The sequence below is a fragment of the Lynx canadensis genome, chromosome B2, assembly GCF_007474595.2.
Source record: "Lynx canadensis isolate LIC74 chromosome B2, mLynCan4.pri.v2, whole genome shotgun sequence".
Classification (NCBI taxonomy): Eukaryota; Metazoa; Chordata; class Mammalia; order Carnivora; family Felidae; genus Lynx; species Lynx canadensis.
Genome location: NC_044307.1, coordinates 80850187 through 80872298, shown reverse-complemented (window position 1 = coordinate 80872298; position 22112 = coordinate 80850187). Strand labels below are relative to the sequence as shown.

The 22112-nt window shown below is 42.1% G+C and overlaps 1 protein-coding gene across 3 annotated transcripts in view; it reads right to left on the bottom strand.

Annotated features, from left to right (window-relative positions):
- Positions 1–1322: 1322 nt before the first annotated feature.
- ANKRD6 (ankyrin repeat domain 6) overlaps positions 1323–22112 on the bottom strand; it is an 84709-nt gene continuing 63919 nt past the window's right edge. For 2 of the 3 annotated variants that reach the window (XM_032593216.1, XM_030315965.1), the window contains exons 8-15: positions 21016–21093; positions 17061–17165; positions 15601–15735; positions 15103–15288; positions 14487–14639; positions 7080–7193; positions 6192–6318; positions 1323–4807 (exon numbers count right to left, since the gene is read on the bottom strand). In XM_032593216.1, the coding sequence (XP_032449107.1) occupies positions 4236–4807; positions 6192–6318; positions 7080–7193; positions 14487–14639; positions 15103–15288; positions 15601–15735; positions 17061–17165; positions 21016–21093 (1470 nt within the window). In that variant the 3' untranslated portion in view covers positions 1323–4235. The remainder of the gene's footprint in view (positions 4808–6191; positions 6319–7079; positions 7194–14486; positions 14640–15102; positions 15289–15600; positions 15736–17060; positions 17166–21015; positions 21094–22112) is intronic. The other variant, XM_032593217.1, reaches the window with a different exon arrangement.

Here is a 22112-nt window from a genome sequence, read left to right as displayed (position 1 = left end):
GAAAATCTAACTTGGGTTTGTTTTGTTTAAATTGGGCAAAACACTGCAAATTTTCATCTTCCAGAGGCTAGGATTTTTATAATCTTATATAATGACAAGACTTTAGCGCTAAATAAATCTTAGCCTAAACAACAACTTCTCCTCTCACATATGGAACCATGCTCGTTAAGATGTTGGCCAGATTAGAACTGCTGGTGAAACATATTTAGCATCCTTATCAGTGTTCTAGATTAGACAACAAATTACCTTTTTGGATATTCCCTATAAACCATACTCTTAAAAAAACAACAAAAAAACGTTTATATGAGAGAGAGTGAGTGCATGCAGGGGAGGGGCTGAGGGGGAGAGAGAATCCCAAGCAGGCCCCACACTGCACACTGTCGGTGCAGAGCCTAAAGTGGGCTCAATCTCACAAACCATGAGATCATGACCTGAGCCAAAAATCAAGAGTGAGACGCTTAACTGACTGAACCGACCGGGCAGCCCAACCATACTCTGGCAAGTATTCAAGTTTTGTTCCTAAGGTTTAATTTTCAGATGTTTGGATGTTTAGTTTATGTAGTTGAACTACAGTAAGTCAAATCTTTATATTAAAAAAAATACTTTTTTTAATACAAAAGCATTCTAGCATGAGGAGAAGTGGCTAGGGCTATTTGCATACTGACTGTCCCTACGTCATTTCCTCCTTTTAAGTGTGCCATCGCGTAGGAAATTCAAAACCAAGGCACAGGCATTGCTGCGGATGTGCCTGCAGAGCAAAGGGCTTGAACATTTGAGGAAAGCAGAACATTCTCCCTGGTATTTGCATTATTGTAGACACACCAGCAGCCATGCAGGAGAGGGGGGAGACCCACACTTACCTAACTTGTCTCTTTTATGGAAGAAAAATGTGGCCAAACAGAGGGACGCAGCTCACGTCTACTGTGGGAAAAAATTGGGCTTACGTAGAGTTAAGGTCCAAGCAGGCTCAAAAGCAAATGTCACTTTGCCAAACTAGAAATCGCCCAGCCGGTTTCCTTCCTTCAGTCAGGCATTTAAGAAATTCTGTCAGAATTAAATTTACTATTTGTGTTTACTATGTCGCTTTTTTACCCATTCTGTTTTGCATTAGAAAAAGTGTTGTGCTGTTTCTTAGGTGTCTCATGGATTTAATGTTAACATTTATTGTCATGGTATTTTGACAGTATTACAGAAGAATATTTCCCTTTAAAATAACAAAAATTTTTCTTACGCATAAGTAGTCTAAAAGGTCAGTTTTGTTTGTCTTTAAATCTTATTTAATTGATTTGGCTTTTATATCACAAGAAGAAATGTATTTAGCTTTTATGAACAGTTTTGTCAAAAATGTTATTTTGCCTGCACACAATTAAGAGGTTTTGTTCTGTTCAAACTGTTGACCTTTTAGAAAATACTAAGCAAAACATTTAAGCTTGCACTAAGAAGTATTTCCATATTATGGGCTTCTGAAAAATTTATTTTTCATGCAGTGCATCTGACCTCTACTTTGAAGCAAATGTATTTACCAGAAATCACACTTCTATAGAAACAAGGTAAAATGTAGCTGGGTGAAGGCACTCTTTCTGGGAACATAAATTTGGTCAACCACAGAAACGAAAATGTACACTAAACAAAGCAGTCATACTTGCATTTTTTAAATAAGGATTTCAATATCCATAGTGTTGAGAACCATATTTAATGCTTGGAAGAGACAAATTCAAATTAATAAAAATATTAAATAGAAGACAACATATCTCTGCAGTATCAACACTTGACTGAAAAAAAAAAAAAGATTTAAATGTGAAAACATCACTTCCTTTATTTTGGGCCCCCAAAGTCAAATGATTAGAACTATATTCAACCTAATCACAGATATTTACTATATTCAATGCAATAATTCACCAACAAAAAACCCCACTGCAGTATTATACAACTTTTCTGTGTCTTACATCATTTCCCCATAGCTATTGAAAGCTCCAATCTCTGTTTCAAACACAACCCACATGACAGCCAATAAATTAATAGTTTTGCTTCTTTGGAAAAGTACTATTGTGGCATTTGCTCCTTTTAGCAGATAGCACAAGGGAAAAAAGGAAAAATACACATCAGACCCATAGTTGAGTTTTTGACAATACTAAGGAACAAAAACCCAGTTGTTTAAAATAAGCTATTGCAGTGGCCTTGAGATGCTGCCATCTCTCTGTGTTAGGAGGCAGACTGATCCTGTTTCCTCACCTCTACTGGTTTTCCGTTCTAGTAGAGAAAGATCCGTGTAACCTGTCAGACTAGGTGCCTTGGACCCTTCTCAGTCCTCCCTAGTCTCTTCCCTGTGACTTTGGCAAAAATATCCAGTTCACAATGGTAAGCTGCCCGCTTCTGATGAGTAGGGGTTGCATAATCAAAATACTTCCTATCACAGCACTCCGTAGTCTAGATAAAATTTGTCTTCATTTCTCAACAAGGATACTCCTTGAGATAACAGCTATTTTGGTAAGTGAAAAGAACTCCTGCTTAGACCACAACTTACTGAACATCTCAGGATTTCCTCTCTGAGTATTTGGCAGTTCTTAAGAAACTGATGTATATTGAGGAAAGCTCCTGAAGATTTCAGTGATGCTGGATAAGGGAAAGATTTAAAAAACTGAAGGTACCATCTAGCTCTGCAATTCTGTGATTCTGCATTAGGAACGGAGATGAGAAAAGGAAAGTACCTCTACATTTATCAGTGCAACAAGATCCTCTGGGGAAGAATCAGACGTTCTTAACAGTAGCTGAGGAACAAGACTAACACGCACATGAACATAAACTTGGGAGAATATTAAATTGATTCCCTATCCAGGTTGTATAATGGTGACCTACATCTAGATCTATAGATCGTCACTGTTAAGAAAACAAAAACTGAGCTTGTTAGGCAAGAACAAAGGGACTAAAAACATACTTTGTTTTTCTGGGTGTTCCCATGTCAGGAAATCATTTTTTTCTTTGGCTCTGTGAGCAACATTTTATTCAAACTTAGAGACAACAGTTTCTCAGTTCTGGGGTTAATGGAAATAGAATTGACATTTCTTTGCATACATGGAATTTTGAGGAGATGAATATAATTCCACATACCAAGGGGCAAGAAGCTTAAAAGATAACTAAATCCAAAGTTTCAACATACCCAAGCTACTTTTACAACTTACATACTCCACAGAGGAGAGGAAAATCCTTGGGGCTCCACAAGATGGGGAATTGTGGGGTCTAGACTGAGTTGACAATTTTTACCTTGACATAAAGACTGCAAAGCAGTGGGTAACTTCTGAGGTTCATCAATGACCGTATACAATTAGAAGTGAAATACTTTTAAGAAATAGCCTTATTTCTTTATAAAATGTAGACTGAGAAGCTCAAATTTAGAAAGGTACTCTTGGTTAACTGGGTTTGATTATGGATAGCTTATAGAAGTTTCAGGTAATTGTTAGGTGAATGCTTTTCCATTAATCTGCTTTAAAATTGGTAGGATTAATCAACTGTAGTGTTTCTGTATTTTGACTGAAAATACAGAAATCATGACCAAATGATCTGAACCTTTCTCATTTGAGTTTATTAACAAATATTCCCAGTGCTAGTAGCCAATTACTCATCATTTAAATACCTTCTGACTGCAAAATACTTTAACATATATTGGATCTAGTGACATCATGAAAATCTTTTTCTCCTCAAAATCAGTTTGGTAAGTTTTCATCTGGTTAAAAGGTCAGCACTTTAAGAATTAGGAATTCAAGAAAGGATTCAGCACATCTCAGCCATAGCTCGTACAGAAAGATGCTCTCATCTGGGCACCACAGGAGTGCTCACATGAATGACTAAAGTTCACAAGGGATTAATTTTTCTTCCTTTTGATTTATGTTATTTCACACATCCTGAATTTTAGGCTTTAGGCTTTACACATCTTTCCGTTTCTTAGCGTGGCTCACTTAATCTGAGCTTTTGAACCTCAGATGAACCCAGACTGAGGTTTTAAGTTTGTAATGAAACCTAACACAAAGCAAGCTTCCCCTGGCTTTGGTGGTCACTGTTGAAGTTTCATAACTTCAGGGCGCAGGAAAGCGTGTGCCTGGCACATTTCAGCAATTTGACTTTTTGTTTTTAAAGGCAAGTCTGCTACGTGCACAAGAATGGACATCTTGGGCACAGCTCATCTATAGATGCAAAAGCAGAAATCATCAAGAATCCCTTCTGAGGCCACTTCCCAGATTCTAATTTTCCTTCTGCACTTTAGTCCTTAGTTTAGCAAGTTCTTCTTCTAAACTTTTAATATGTTCCTTCAGGGTGGCCTTGTCTTGCTGGGCTTTCTGACTGGCTTGGCTTCGCGCTTCTTCAATCTTCCTCTCATACCACTTTTCCATCTGGGTAGAAACAGCCTCAAAAAAATACTGGGTAATCTCCAGAGCCTGGGAGGTGTCTCGAACATGAGAGGCAGTCTGCTCACTGCCCGCTGCCGGGGGCGGCTGCCCACCGGCGGTGCCGGGTGCCGGGTGCTGGGGCCGATGCCTCGTCTGCCCACTTTTCCCAGACTTCTTGGTTTGGGTGCCTCTGTCAACACAGGGCCCAGCCTGCTGATCACACTTGGCCGCCTCTTTCAAGGGTAGCAAGGCTGTCTGGACCTTGACATTCCTCAGTCGGGACGCGGTACAGTCTGAGGAAGACAGCTCCTGCTGTAGTCTGTGGGTAGCAGTGGAGTTGAAGGCCTTTTCCTTGGGCCTAACCACCTGAGGAGAACTGTCAGAAGCCGCTACCGGACCTGCAGTGGCCACGGACTGATCCACGCCTAGTTGCAGAAGGAAAACACAACTCAGAGTAAATCCACGTTCACACAGTCATGTGGCTATGGGCTGGCGTTTGAGAGTCCTGATAATCCCGTAAACCATCAGGCCTTCTCAATCGCCAACCACCATGTTCAGCTTCTGCTCTGCCCTTCCCTTCCACTTGCCCCTGGTTATCATTTTGGCCTGTCAGGGCTTTCATGGGTAATGATGTTAACCACACTGGTGGCATCTAAGCCAAAAGCAGCTTCTGGCCTTTCCTTTAGCCAGTTTCATTAAAAGGCTCTGGGTACCATTTTGTGATTGCTAAGGATGACAGCTCACCAAGTGTCTCCCAAACAGAACTGGGCATGTACTGAGGGAAATAAATATACCCATTCCCTGGGGCGCCTGGGTGGCTCAGTCGGTTGAGCGACCGACTTCAGCTCAGGTCATGATTTCACAGTCTGTGAGTTTGAGCCCTGCGTCGGGCTCTGTGCTGACAGCTCAGAGCCTGGAGCCTGCTTTGGATTCTATGTTTCCCTCTCTCTCTGCCCCTCCCCTGCTCATGCTCTGTCTCAAAAATAAACAAAAACATTAAAATTATATACACACACACACACACCCATTCCCTAATTTCTGGGCCTTTTCCACACCATAGGCCCAGTTAGTAGTTGCTTGACCCAAGCTCCAATTTGGAGAGGTTGTCATTTTCTCCATACCCAGAGCTCCAGCCAAGCTCCATAACTAGACCGATCATGAAAAATTTGCCCAGGATTTCTCCAATGTTACCACAGTTCCAGAGATGGTCGATGGTAACAGAACACACTTGACATGAAAATCCCCCATGGAGGCCTAATTACAAAGGCTCTGATTATCCTCAAAATTATCATCATGGAGTATAATCACTGTGGCTAATAAAAAGATGCTTTGTCTGAAACGTCATGTTATCTAGCACCTGGGGCAGCTTTAATACACGAACTGCTGTTTAAGGAAGTTTTCCACAGTTGGACAAAGGCAAAAGGCTGATCAAAGAGAAGAAAGGAGAAGGAAGAACAAGGGCCAGAGCAAGAGACCTGCTGAGAAGACCAGTGTCCATTCATCAATCTTCATCTTTGGGGCCCACTCTGACACCATCAACATCGTACCTCAAACACTGCTGTCACCAGTCAACAATCCTTTTACTCTATGTTCTTTTACTCAAATATTCTTGAGCACTTAACTAGGAGTGCTTTATCACCATATAGAAACTGAATACACAGCAGTAAGCAAAATATGTCCTTGCCCCTACAGAATTTACAATCCAGTGTTTTCCACAGACCTATCCTAGGTCCACAGGATACAGCAAAGAACAATATCTGGGGGTTTTACCACCTTTGAATGGAATGGCTCTCTCTGCACATGCGTTACCTGTAGACGACTCGCAAGTAGATGGTGTGGATTTGGTCCTAGAGGCCCTAGAATCTCCAGAAAGTTTCAGCTCCAGATTCTGAATCTTTAACATGCACCAGGTTTTTAATTCGTCAACCAATGACATCTAAAAAGAAAAACAAACGAATGACAGCAAAAAAAAAAAAAGACACCAAAAAACCAAAAAACAAACAAAAAAAAACAACACACACCAGATGAATTGGATCCATGGTTATGAAGTAAACCACCAAGAGTGGGTTTTTCAATTATGATAGTTCGAGATACCATCTTGACCAGCCTAAACGTTGTGAACTACCTCCCCCTCCCTTCCCACAGGCCACACAGCCTTCTCTGCTTGCCCTCTGTAGACCAGGATGCACATAGCACCAATGGTGATAGTTTCTATAATCTTCATTGAGGGACTCAGAGCTACCTTGAACACCCAAAGCTTCCCAAATCTTACAAATCAAGAATGTCTGGCCGCTTAGGAGCATAAATTCTCACACACTCAAAAAATACTCATTTTATGTCTGTTGTCTTGGGTAGACCACAAACTCCAAGGGCAGGAACCAAATCTTGTTCAACTACAGAGCAATACCCAGCAAATGTACAATACATAGAAATGATTCAAGGCAGAGACCACATTTTCCCGGTGTGTTCCATTAACTGTTCTGTCTCCACCTATTACCAGAATATTCAGCAACAAATGAACTGAATTACATGCTCTTTCCTATTAACTTCATTTCAGAGTTAGAAAAGAAGGACACACTATGTAATAAGAATGCTATTAGGGGTTCTTGGCCTCTGGGTTTTCAATGATGGGTCTGAGTCTTAACTCAGTGGAGATGTGTGGTAAATCCCTAGTTAAGGGCAGATCCTGGCTCTCACCTGTCGTCTCTCCCCCTCATGCTTCTCTGTATCTGAATGCTGTTGCAGGCGGTTCAGGCACTCTGTTCTCTCTGCTGACAGCCGCTCAACCATCAGCTTGTCCAGAACACGCATCTAGGATTCAATGAGCAAAAAGCAGAGGATGGAGATGATCTAAGGATGGGCCCTGATCTCTTGACCTCTGGGGCTCTGGGGGACCAGCAGGGACCAGTGAAAACAGAGGCAAACCTCAACTTCTTTTATTCTAGTTTCATCCAGTATGCATCCAACTCCTGGCTTTTCACAATCCCTGAGCATGTTTTTGTATAAGCCAAGGCCTCTTTCTTATTGTTTACCTCCTAAGGGGTTGAAAAGACTGAACATGGTAAATATACAACTTGAGCCAATGCAGACCTTGTGCATAGAAGGATTTTTGTAGGTCTTAAAACATTATTTCCAAGACTATTATTGAAAGGAAAACTATTTCTAGAAGTATGGAGCTGTTCATTACTTTCATTACCCTTTTCAATTAATTTTTAACACCCTTCCAAGCCCTTAAAATGTTAGTAGCTGCCCATGAGATAGCAAAAGAAGCAGAATGCTCAGGGCTTTTACCCAGTGTTCCTAGTGAATACATCCCCTCAGTGCTTCACTGAAAGTAATCAAATCAAAGCAAGTGTGAAGAAGGGTGAGGAAGGAGTACTAGGGGAGTGCTCCAGAGAACCAATGATGGTCATTTTTCAGTCACGCCCTCCTGGATCCCCCCGCCCCCCTTTATCTTGATATTTCCTGTTAGGACCCTACACCCAGGAAAGCCAAACTTTCACTGCTTTGACAAGGTCCATACCAGGGAGAGAGACTTTGTCAGCAGGGGCCAGCTCCACAAGGGTTGTTCCACAATCAGATGTTCAAAACACAAACACAAAGAAGGGCCAGTTCTGGAGGTGTGAGGAGGGCTCACAGGTGAGCTCTTCTCCTGTCAGGGACACACATGATGTTCAAAAACCAAAAAAGCAGCAGCAGTTCTGGAGATGTGGTGAGCACCTTCTGTTTTGTTTCTTCGGCCCTCGTGTTTTTTCTGTGAGCTGCTCTCCCGTTTTCTAGGATTGGCCTACTCCACCCACGTCCTTATCCTCTGTCAAGAGCAACTGTGTTGACGTACAGCTTTGTTCTGGGGCACGGCTGATTGCTTCAGGCATGGACACCAGACTCATGCCGCACCAGAGCCCATGCCAGAGTCCTTCACCTAGAACTGGGAATTAGGACTAAGGTTTTACACACCCATCTGTCACCCTCCTTGAACTGAAGCAAGGTCCTTGAGATGGTTGGTCCAGCACTCATCTAATACACTCCTCCCTGGGCTTAGGCCAGCTGAAGTGGGTTTTATTTACAAAACAGTCTTAACTAATATACGATGGCACTAGGAAAAGAGTTCTTAAATGCGCTTTCCATGAAGGGCAAATAGCAAATAAACCTAAAACATTCTACCTCACCAACAAACAAGGAAATAAAAATTAAACAATATACTTAATCGATTTGGCATAAACTTTAAAAATAATATGAGTGATGGCAAAGGTTTGAGACAGAGACTCGATTTATATCCTATCCTACCCGTAGGATATAAATTCATACAACCTTTCTATTTAGTAGATTACTAATATTTATGAAGAGATTTAAACATCTTAACTATGGACCCAATTATCCTAAAAAGGAGCAAATAACTTGAGAAGCAAATGTTTATACACATAAGTGTGCATCATAGCATTATTTATAAGAGTAAGAACTATAAGCAACTTTAAAGTCTAACAAAAAGGAAGGCATAGAAAAATGCTTGGGATATCAAATTAAGTGAAAAAATCTGGAAGTAAAAATACGTGTAATTTAGGGAGGTGGGTGTGGCGATGGGTGAAATAGGTGAGGGGGGTTAAAGAATGAACTTGTGATGAGCACTGGGTGGTGTATGGAACTGTTGAATCACTATATCGTACACCTGAAATGTAACACTGTATGTTAACTATACTGGAGGTAAAAATAAATAAATAAGTAAATAAACCACATAGTAGACAAAAAACAAATTATATGTGTAACTCCATACCCAGAACAGTACATCGCCATTAAACAGCATATTGAAATAACACACCTAAGACATATTACTTAATTTCAATGTAAGCTACAAAGATGACCATGGCTCTTTGCGTCCAAGATAGCTAGGTAGGAAGACTCGCTAAGCCTCTCCTCCACAGACACACCAAATCTATACCAATTTAAAGGAGAGTTAATACCTAGTCTTTCCAAACTGTTCCAAAAAACAGAAGATGATGGACACCTTTCAAATACATTCTATATGGCCAGCATTATCTTGATACCAAAACCAGATAAAGATGCCCCCAAAAAAGAAAATTACAGATCAATATCTCTTATGAACATAGATACAAAAAAACCTCAACAAAATATTAGCAAACTTCAACAATACTTCAAAATGATCAATCACCACAATCAAGTGGGATTTATTCTGGGGATGAAAGGATGGTTCAATATCCACAAAGTCAATATGATACACCACATTAACAAAATGAATAAAAATTCTATAATCATCTCATTAGATGCAGAAAAAGCATTTGACAAAGTTCAACATCTGTTCATGATAAAAACTCTCAAAAGAGTGGGTTTAAAGGGAACACACCTCAAAATAATAAAAGCCATATATGACAAACTGACAGCTTACATCATACTCAATGGTAAAAACAAACAAGCAAAACAAAACAAAAAAAAACACCTGAGCTTTTTTCCTAAGATCAGGAACAAGAAAAGGATGTCTACTCTCACCACTTTTATCCAACATAGTACTAGAAGTTTTAGCCACAGCAATCAGACAAATAAAAGGTATCCAAATTGGTAAGGAAGAAGTAAAACTGTCACTGTTTGCAGTTGACATGCTACTATACATAGGAAGCCCTAAAGCCTCTACCACAAACCTATTAGAATACATGAATTCAGTAAAGTTGCAGGATACAAAATTAATATACAGAAATCTGTTGCATTTCTATATACCAATAATGAAGTAGCAGAAAGAGAAATTAAGAAAACCATTCCATTTACACTTGCACCAAAAAGAATAAAATACCTAGGAATAAACTTAACCCAGAAGGTAAAAGACCTATACTCTGAAAATATAAAGCACTGATGAAAGAATTAAAGACAACACAAATGGAAAGATACTCCATGCTCATGGATTAGAAACTCAATATTTTAAAATGTCCACACTATCCAAAGCAATCTACAGATTCAATGCAATCCCTATCAAAATACCAACAGCATTTTTCACAGAACTATTATAATCCTAAAATTTGTATGGAACTACAGAAGACCCCACATAGCTAAAGCAATCTTGAGAAAGAAGACAAGGCTGGCAGTTTCACAATCCGAGATTTAAAAATATACTACAGAGCTATAATAAAATATGGCACTGGCACAAAAACAGACACATAGATCAATAAACAGCCAAGAAATAAACCCACACTTATATGGTCAATCTACAACACAAGAGGCAGAAATATATGGGAGGAAAAAGATAGTTTCTTTAGAAAAAAATTTTTTTAGGGGTGCCTGGATGGCTCAGTGGATTGAGCATCCGACTTCAGCTCAGGTCATGATCTCACAGTTTGTGAGTTCGAGCCCTGCATTGGGCTCTGGGCTGACAGCTTGGAGCCTGGAGCCTGCTTAGGATTCTGTGTCTCCCTCTCTCTCTGCCCCTTGCTGCTCACACTCTATCACTCTCTCAAAAACAAACATTAAAAAAAATTTTTTATTTAAAATTTAAAAAATTTTTAATATTTGTTCATTTTTAATATTTATTTTTGAGACAGAGTGAGAGCACTTGTGCGCGCAAGCAGAGGAGAGACAGAGAGAGGGAGACACAGAATCCGAAGCAGGCCCCAGGTTCTGAGCTGTCAGCAAAGAATCTGATGTGGGTCTCAAACCCACAAACCTCAAGATCATGACCTGAGCCCAAATCAGACCCCAACCAACTGAGCCGCCCAGGTGCCCCCAAGACAGTCTCTTTAATTAACGGTGCAGGGAAAACTACACAGCTACATGCAAAAGAAAAACCACACCACTTTCTTATACCATACGCAAAAATGAGTTTAAATGGATTAAAGACCTAAATGCGAGACCTGAACTCAAAAAACATCTAGGCGAAAATATAGGCAGTAATCTCTTTGACATCAGCCTTAGCAACATTTTTCTAGATAGGTCTCCTCAGGCAAAGGAACAAAAGCAAAAATAACTTTACTGGGATTACACCAAAATATAAAGCTTTTGCACATGAAGGAAATCATCAACGAAATGAAAAGGCAACCTACTGAATGGGAGAAGATATTTGCAAGTGATATATACAATAAGGGGTTTATAACCAAAATATATAAAGAACTTATACAACTCTACCCTCAACAATTTGATTTAAAAATAGGCAGGGGACCTGAACAGACATTTTTCCAAAGACAACATACAGATGGCAGACGGCATATGAAAGATGCTCAACAACACTAATAAGGGAAATGCAAATCAAAACCATGAGATATCGCCTCACACCAGTCAGAACAGCCAGTATCAAAAAGAAGTAAGTGTTGGCAAGGATGTGGAGAAGAAGGAACCCTCGTGCACTGTTGGTGGGAAGGTAAATTGATAAAAATCACTGTGTAAAACAATATGGAGGTTCCTCAAAAATTAAAAATAGAACTACCATTTTTGATCCAATAATTCCACTACTGGGTATTTACCTGAAGAAAACAAAAACACTAACTCGGAAAAACAGAAGCATTCCTATTCTTATTATAGTACTATTTACAGTAGCCAAGATATAGAAGCAACCCAAGTGTCCGTTGATAAGATGAGCGGATAAGATATAGTGTGTGTGTCCACACACACACACACACACACACACACACACACACACAAAATGAAGTATTACTCAGCCATAAAAAAGAATACCTTGCAGGGCACCCTGGGTGGTTCAGTTGGTTAAATGTCAGACTCTTGGTTTCAGCTCAGGTCATCATCTCATGGTTCATGAGTTCAAGGCCCACCCTGGGCTCCACACTGACAGTGCAGAGTTTGCTTGGGATTCTCTCTCCCACTCTCTCTCTGCCCCTACCCTACTCATGCTCTCTCTCAAAATAAATAAACTTTAAAATAAAATAAAATGGTAAATCTTAAAAAAAATATATTGCCATTTGTGACAGCATGGACGGACCCAGAGGGCATTTTTCTAAGTGAAATAAGGCAGAGAGACAAATACCATAGAATTTCACTTGTATGGAATCTAAAAAACAAATGAACAAAAAAAGCAGAAACAAGGTATGAACTCCTCTGGTAGTTGCCAGAGAAGGGGTGGGGGGATGAGCAAAGTGGGTGAAGGGAAGTGGGAGGTACAGGTCTCCAGTTACGGAATGAAGAAGTCACGGGGTGAAAGGTAACAGACGGTAACCACACTTGGTGGTGAGCACGGCAGAACACATGGACTTGTGCAGTCATTATGTTGTACACCTGAAACTAATGTAGTGTAACCTGTGTCAACTTTACTTCAATTAAAAAGCTGAGGAAGAGGGGCGCCTAGGTGGCTCAGTGGGTTAAGCGTCCAACTTCAGCAGAGGTCATGATCTCACGGTCTGTGAGTTCGAGCCCCACGTCGGGCTCTGTGATGACAGCTCAGAGTCTGGAGCCTGCTTCAGATTCTGTGTCTCCCTCCCTCTCTGCCCTTTCCCCACTCGTGCTCTGTGTCTCTCTCTCTCTCAAAAATAAACATTTAAAAAAAAAGCTGAAGAAGAAAAAACACAGCATAGTTTTTTTCCATTTTTGTTTTAAAGTGGTAACTATATAAGTACTATCTATAAAAGAGAAAATCTATGGAAAAATACACAAAACCAGGAATGGAAGGTATCTCTGGAATGTATCGCTATATTTCATATTTCTGTAATGTGGATTTTTTCCTATTAATAGGCTAGCTTATACATTTTTAAAAGTGTCTTGTACTTAAAAATCTACATCCACCATACATTTCTGATTACAAAGAGAAAATATATTCTTTGATGGAGATGGTGGTTACTCACTTGGCCAAGTAATCAAACTTATCATTAATAAGGAGACATCCTGGCATTATGTGCCTCCTGATGTGACATAATTTGAAGTTTACGCCATTAATTATGACATTTTCTTGCCAAAAATATTTAATCTGAACCGAAATAAGCATCTAGACACTAGTGGTTCTCAAACTTGGAGGTCTTGTTCAAACACAGGTGGCTAGACCCCATCCCCAGAGGTTTATTCACAATTAAGTTCAGTAGATCTGGAATGAGGCCCAAGAATTGTCATTTTTGCCCCCACAGCTCCCAGATAATGCTGATGCTACTGGTCCAGGGATGACACCTTTGAGACCCACTGCTCTAGACCTAACTTTCAGTTCACAGAGATACAGAGACAGAACAAGTTAAATAATACCATGAAGAGCCTATCAGACATGTCTAGAATGTTGAACATCCTATGTAACAACTGGCCTAGACTTTTTAAAAAGATAATATCCTAGGAATAAAGAAAAAGATGGAAGAAGGAATCAGCCTGTTGTAGATGAAAAGAAACCAGAGAGACATAACCCAGATGCACAAAAGAATCACTGGATTCTGAGCTGGAATTTAAAACAAAAACAAGCTATAAGAAAACATTTTGGAAGAATGGAATAAATCGCAATACGGACTGGATATGATGCAATCATTGTTAATTTTCTCATACATGATAACGGATTGTGCTACAAAGAAGAAAGTCCTTATTCTTCGTCAAGATGCGCTCTGAAGTATTTAGAGGTGAGAAGTCAGGACAGGCTCCAACTAAATCTCAAAGGATTCAACAGAAAGACAGGTGCATGTGAGAGACACAAAACAAATGTGGCAACATATGGAGAGTAGACATGCTTTCATTGCAGTGTTTCACTGTTTCTCTTCTTTGAAAATTTTCAAAATAAAGAAACCTATAGACAGGATTGTTCTGATTGTGTGTGCAGTGGGAAAGGGGCCAGGATACAAACATAAAGAGACTGGAAGAGAATAAACCCAAATGTTAGTAGTGATTTCTCACTGTGGTGGGCTTGTAGGGGATTTCTTTTCCTTTCTAACTTTCATATTTAAAGAAAATGCTCTGTAATAGGTATATATCATTTTTATAATCAGAAGCAATTTAAGCAGGTTCTTAAAAACTTTGAATAAATGCGCTTGGAAGAAATCACATAAGCCTCTTCCCTGAGAGTCCACCCAAGGTACTCAGCTCAGTCTGCAAAATACAAAGGGTGCTCAGTGTGGGCAGCTTCTGATTTCATTTCCTGCCAGAACATCTGGCCATGGGGGGTTGTGGGGGCGGGGGGGGGGGCAACTCACTGACCTGGTGCTGGGTTTTGTTCTCCATATGCCCCAGCTTTGTGTTCATTTTATCCTGAACCGAACCCAGCTCTGCTCGGATCTCCTCCACAGCTGCCTCCAACTGGTTCTCCAGCTTGTTGATTAGGGGTTCACATCTACAACCATTTATTGGTGCCTAACAGGGGAACAATAAAGGAATCAATCCACTCATTCCCTCCTTCAACAAACTGGTTTTGAGTGCCCATCCAGTGCCAGTCAGTATGCCAGGGGGATACAGATGACGGAGGAGGCATAACTTTGGGATGTCCAATGGGCCAAGCTGTGGGTCCAACAGGCACTGAGAAGCTTCAGAGAGGGTAAGACACGGTCCCAATCCTTGTGGCTTTTATCTACTCTGGAGCCTCAAGATTACCTAGTCACTTAAGGATGGTGCACAAAGGTTTGTAACTACCCGTTTGCCTGGGCTTCAGCAGCAGCGGTGTATCTGCAGTGTAGGGAGGGACATCTGGTTTATCTTCAAAGCTCATTGCCTTCCCAAGTCAACACTGCAAGTGGATATTAGCCCCCAGGAATAGTGTTAAACAGACAGCCTTGCTTAAGGCCTACGGTCCTATGACCAGACAGGGCTCATGAAGTACCTGCATCACCTTCCCGTCCTTGCCCCGGTACAGCGTGTAGAGCTGGTACGCTCTGAACTCATGGGGAGGGGGTGGTGGTGAACATCGGTGCCTGGGCCTTTTTTTAGGGTGACTGTGAGCATGCAAGTTCTTCTGGTGTCCAGGCTGTTGGTCTGCTGGTGGAGTGGGGTCAGAAAATGCTGACGCCTGTGGGAGAGGAAGCAACAATACCCCTGAGCACTGTGACATGGGCAAGACTGGCCCCCATCCAACGGCTCCCATCTCACCCTCGTCTTGCTTTGTCTCACGGCACTCCACTGTAAGCACCGCATGTCCAAAGAAATAGATCAGCACATTAACCTTGTGTTTGAAGTTACCCAGATTTAATTTTCGTGCTCTGGCTCCAAACCAGCAAGCCAAGTCCAGTGGCATTTTAGCTACTGGGCATGATGCGATCCCAGGGCCCTTGGCCAACCTGCCTCCCAGCCCTCCCTTGGCTGCCTTCACGTGCCTCCTGACCTTGGGCCTTGACTTTCTCTGTCTGTTGTCCTTCGCCTTGGGCTCTGGGGAGGCGGACAGGACATCTTCTCTGGCCTCTTCTTTTCTGGGTGCAGCCTGTTCACTGCTGGGGGTGTCTCCTGCGGAGACACTTCCCTACAGAGGGGGGGAAAAAGAAGTGCCCAGAAACCAGTTCTAATTGCCCCCTCTTCCTTCTTCTGTAATGGTGCAAAACTCTGTTTGCAAGATTGCATCCACTAAAGGACCCACAGGAACCTTAGCTGATGACAAAGAGGGAACACTGCTTGGTGGTCTAAACTGAACATGTAGGACTTTCCCAGTTGGTTGAATATTTTGCTTTTACTTCATTAGGTGCCAAGGTAAACAGAGTCTTGGGTCTAATTCTATATCTTAGAGCTTCCGGAAGCTACCACAAACAGCTCAGCATTAGAAATTTTAAAATTTTTTTGCATTTCAACCACAGCAACAACAACCAAAAAAACCATTTATTCTTTGAACTTGGACTTCACAATTCATAATGGAGTAGGAGAACCCCCTGAAATGAAAACATCACATTTCTAGTCCTTATAAGAACTTTTACAAATCAATATGTACAATTCACCCACAGGAACTTAATCAGAGTTACAATGCCTTAACCCTGAAAACTGATAAGAGGATTTTGAAATAGAACAATAAGCACTCAGTATAAAATTTTATGTGCCAAAAGTTGTCTTTATATCCTAGTCTTTTTCTTCCTGCGAGAGCTGAAAGGCATGGTTCGTTCCAGTTGTGCAAGCTGTTCACTGCACAAGGGCACCTAGCAGAGGGAGCTGAAATCCGGCTCTGGCTCTCTTCGCCTTATGCACCCTGAGCAGGGCTGGGCTGCCCAAGGGGCATCTTTTTCTAAATCTGCAACAGAGGAATCACATGGACTAGTGCAGCCTCAATCCATTCCCCAAGCCGAAAGAGAAGAAGCGACCCAGGCCACTGGTTGTCAAACTTTAGTCCACACCAGAATCACCTGAAGGGCTTGTTCGAACAGATTGCTGGGCCCCCTCCCAGAGTTTCTGATCCAGTGGGTCTGAGGTGAGGCCCCCAACTCTGTGTTTCTAACAAGGTCCCAGATGGCACAGTGGACACTACATTTTGAAAATCACTGCCCTATACCATTAAGGGTCCAGCATTAGAGGCAGTGCTGTCCACACAGTAGTGATGAGGCCACAGACACATGGGGCTAGAAACTATGCCCAGACAAGGATGCCGAGAAAGACTGGCAACACAGGCACATGATCTGAAATCCTGGAGGAGAGGAGGACAAGAAACCAAAGGGAAAACACGGACAACAGTTTGAAGAACCAGCAGAAAGGAGAGACAGAGGAGGGCACGGCTGCTGCCAGATGAACCCAGAAGGAACAGCCAGATTGTTTCCCACCCTCTGTAAGGGGGTGACGTTTGGGAGGGGCGGGAGAGCTACCCCCCACCTTGCTTTGTGCCACCTCATCTCTTGGCACAGACTGAGCTCTCCTCTCTTCCTTGAGCCTCTCTCTCTTTTTCCTCAAGCTTCGCCCGCGACTGAAGCGCAAGACCTGAAGGAGGCAAGAGGCATGGTTACAAACCACGGTGTGTGCAGCGTCGTGACAGCATTGTCCTTGGACCTGGTGCTCTGATCTAGTGGAACTTCCAGCCTAGGGAGAGACCAAGCAATCACATCAAACACGCATCTCTGCCTGCCTGCTGGGCACCGAGGTCTTGTGCTGGGCTCTGTAGGAGCCCAGAAGGAAGTAGGACATGGTCCCCGATCTCAAGGAGCTTATGGTCGAGGACAACAATAGGCATTTGTGTGCCAGGCCACGGTCGCCATAGGGGGGTGTGCAGGCTGTGCACTGCTTAACTCCAGGGAACACCACTCACAGACGAGGATAGGAACGGCATCCCCTGGACTCGCACAACACAGCGGCCCCACGCCAGGCAGTGTCTCGCTATCTTGGTACGCTGGACCTGAACTAGCCCATCATATTTTCTCTTGACCAAACTGTATTCAAGTCAGTTTTTAGTTTGCTTCAAACACTGAGGTTCATCTGTGAACCATGGTACCAACCATGGGGCAGGAATCTGGTCCCCAAAAGGAAGCATTTGGCCTGCCCGAGAGGGCAGGAAGGTGGAACAGACACAGGCAAGTAGACATGGGGTCCGATAGCCCGATTTTGGAATTCAGCAGCAGCTAGCTGTAGGATCTTCCGGCAAGTTATTTGCCCTTTCTGTATTCTGTAAATACGGGGAGTTAATGGAATTAACCAAGACAAAGCAAGTGGCTGGCATACCCTGGACTTTCAGGCACTGTTAGGTGCCTCCCTCCTGCCTTGGCCCCTCGAGTTGCTTAATTGGCCAGAGGAAGTTTAACCAGAGTACAGAGCTTTGAGCTGGCAGAAGCTTTCAACCCATGGCCTTTTACTTCCAGCCCCAGAGTCACTCCCTTTCACCAAGGAGGTCCAGAAAGGGAAAACACTTCTTCAAGCTCTAATTTTTTTGCAATAAAACATTTTATGGTCTTCATCTGTAGATAGAGAAGGGTTCTCTGAAGTTCAGCATAGTGCTTTCATCTAAATGTTCAACTTTCTTGTGTTCATTAAATTCAAGTGACATCATATGACAAGAAGAACCTCTATGGACAGCGGTACAATCTAAATGGAGAATTCCTGACGACATCTGCCTGTGGCTAAACCAGATTTTTAAATTGTATTCTCATCCTCTAAGCCAACAGCTCTGAAAGTGTCCAGGGAACCCCGGGTCCACGAAACTAAAATTATTTTCATGACAGCGTAACAATGTCGGCTTTTTCCCTCTCACTGATTGTACAGCAGTATTTACCAGAAGCTGCACACAACACCCCAGTGGGTCACGTGCAGAAGTAGAGGGCAGCCCTCCGTCTTTCCACTAAGACCGTAAGGAGATTTGCAACAATGTAACATAATGCTACCTACTCTTCTCCAGTAACTTTGGTTTTGAAAAATAGTTATTGCTCATAAAGACAATGCTATTTGTTACAAAATGAACTTACCACCTTTAACATTTCTCAAATTTCAAACATGGACACTATTAATAGATATAATTCACATACAGCTCTTAATGGGCCTCTAGAACATTAGATGTCCCAGATCAAAAGGTCTGAGAACCATTTCTGAAACTAAATTCAGACTCAGTAGGAAGTCAAGTCTGATGAGAAGAAGTGACTAATGCCCACTGCTCATTCGGTTTATGGGCTCTTAGAACAGGATACAGCCCCAGCATCAATCCAAAATTCACTTTCAAAAGCATTTGTGAACATATCAATCTAAAATGAGAAGGGATACTCAGAGGTCACCCAAATCATCAGAATAATTCCCTCCACAGACCAGGTTATTAGCCAGTGCAAATAACTTTGCATGGCGTACAGCCTTTCTCAGCGAACCATATCATCTACCAATGGAACATCATCAATCTTTTCTAGTTCACCGAAATCGGGGAATATGGATCTTTAGAAAGATCTTAGTACTGCTGTGAGCCATTGAAATCCACGGTCCACTAAGGTGCCAAGGCAAAGGAATTTCCTGTTTCACACAAAGAGGAAAGCTAGTTCTGTGACTTGAGAACAAAAGAACAACACGTATACAATTTTATGCATATTCCAAAGTTCCTTGTTCATATTGAGAACAGGGTTTAGCATATACAATCGTGTAAAATACTTCCATAAGATGTCATCCTATTTGCTATTCAAATGGGCATGGAAAAACTGAAGTCATTTTTTAAAATGGAAACAGTAAAGGAGAACCACATAGGAAAATGGTCCATGGGAAAGCCTCTCCCCTAAGAACAAAGATCCTTGAGTTCTGGAGACAAAGGACAGGGGGATCAAAGGCCTGTAAGTCTGTACCTTGGGGGATACTACACCCCACAAAATTTGATGATCTTCACATGGCTGAGGACACAGCTGGCTGTCCAAACTGCCAATACTGAAATGCCAGATAACAGAGATAAATTCTGACATTTATTATAGCATCCTGTACTTTTTGATCTGTAAGAGACCAGCCTTTTGCTATCAGGATTCATGGATGTGACTCCAGTAATGATTTGTTTGCAAATAGTTGGAAAGAGGTGGAAACTTTTTCCAAAGGACCACCTGACTCATGCCTGTCAGAGGCTCCAAGGATATCCAGATGCTACTGAGAAGCACTAACTCCACAGGGAACAGGGTGACCAGTTTTCCAAAGACAAAAATCTTAACTACTTCCACAAACTGCTCGTTATATCAGGTAGGTTCTTAAAATTTAAATGACCCGAAGGCCATTCAGACCCTTCGGTTGACTGGGATCAGGCTCTGATGCAGCAGGCTGGTATCTGGAATCTTCCTCCGGCTCTCCGAGACTTTATCTTCTCACAACATTAGTCAGAATAAGGTAGAAAACAAATCAGTTTTCACTGTAATGTAATACAGAGGAGCTCCGATGGGGAAACAAACCATTTCCTTAATGTTGGACATTTAGGTTAACAAAATATTGGACAGCAACAACAACAACAAAAAGCATACTGGCTTCCATTATGATGAGTAATTTTGAGAACTACAGAACGTTTTTCTATTATAGTTAAGATAAAGGGCAGCATACAAAAGGGTAGGCACAATTGTAAAAATCATGCGTCTGAAAGGGAATATGAACAAAAACAGTTATTTCAGGGCACTAAAATGATGAATAGCTTATAAATTACTAAATCTGTTAGAGGATTTCAATCTCAGCTCAAATGATATCAATTTTTTAACTTAAATGCCTAAAATACCATTATTCAATAAAAAAAAAGGAAAGAAAGCTATTTTATACTTAACTGCCTCTAATGGACGTGTGAAACATTGTGAAAATATTAAAAGAATCTTGTAACTTTATTCTTTTTTCTCCTGCTGAAAAAAAATTAAACCAATCGTATGAAAAAAAAAAAATTTTTTTTTTTTGTTCACCCAGACCGGGATCCCTTCCTCCCACCTTTCTCTAGAAAAGGCTCCTCCCCTCTAACCATACAGTCAGATGGACGCAGCTATCTTCCTAAAGTGCCTGTCCTGCTCGTTCAGGCCATTTGTCCCAAGCTCGTCAATCACGATCCTCTTCTGCGACCAGAACTTCTTCCCTGAGAACCTGGGGAGTTATGGTCCACAAAGCTGGTAATGCCAATGATCCAGCCACGGGGAAGAAATGATGCCCATGTATGAAGACAAGCCTACTGAATTTGAAGTCTCTTGTTCTGGTTATCTTAGAAGCCCCAAATGGATTCCTGCCTTTTCCACTGCCTGGTTGTGAGCCCATCAGTTTCCTATTTAAGTTAGTTTGATTTGGCTTTCGTAGATGGCCAGAGAATCACAACAACTTTGCAGCCCCACATAATCAATAGAATGGAAAATGTAATCAATCCTACCTGGGGAGCTTTAGTGAGGAGAAGAGCAACTTCCGGATTATTGTGGTAGCGGGCAGTCTCCAGTGGAGTCTGGCCTGCCTAAGGAAAGGCAAAGTGGGGGACAAGTGAGTAAGAGAGACCAACCCTGCACCCTAGCCCAACTGGGACAGCAATTCTGTGCTCAGTCACACCAGCACCTACACGTGCCCAACAAAATACAATCGCATAGAAGACCTGGCCTCACTCTTGAGCCTCCTCCATTCGACGAGGGGGCCAAATCACACCTGAGGGCCCAACGATTAATAACAACAGAGGGTAAGTGCTCTAGGAAGCAAAGCTCTGGAATACCTGCCCACCAAGGAATGCTTCCTGGAAGAGAGAGGAGAGAATGTAAACATCAGACAGGGCCAAAGGGGAAGATTTAGTTGAAGAAACACAAAGGATCGTAAAGTCCAGCCAAGCAATGAATTTTCCCTGGAGAAGTGGAGAAGGCACTTGGAAGGGCAGACTGGGGCACAGCCACACAGTTTCAGGACCTGGACTGTGAGAGACAATTAGGTAGCTATGGCCATAATGGAGGCTCTAGGGAGATGAAGCCAAAAAGTAGGGAGTTGATAACAGTGGGATTCAAAAGAAGGGAAAGGCATCAGGGGACAGGCACAATGGTGCACCACCCAATACAGGTCGAAGAGGAGGAGGAAGGCGGGGACTCTCCATACAACTGTTCCACCCCCAGCCTTTCTCAGTCTGTCAGTCTGTGCTACTTCAGACCACAGGTCAGCCTTAAGGAAGAAAGGGTGCCTGAGCTGGTGTCTGCCATAGGACCTAGGAGAGAGAGGGAACAATGGTGGGGTGGGATATTAAGAAAAAGAAGGAAGGAATAAGGTGATTTTGGAGAAGGGAGTTCAAGTTTTGAGGATGATTAATCTGATGGTCATGTGGCCACTTTTCTGAGGACCCTGTCTGTTTACAGGGCAGGAACTCACTTTCAGTAACATCCACTTGTCAGTTTACTTAGACACCCCTGACCTTCCTTTTCCTGCCAGGATATGCTCACTTGAGCTAGGAGTCTAGAGATGAACGCTTAGGGCTCATCAACTCATGGAGCTGCTATGAGC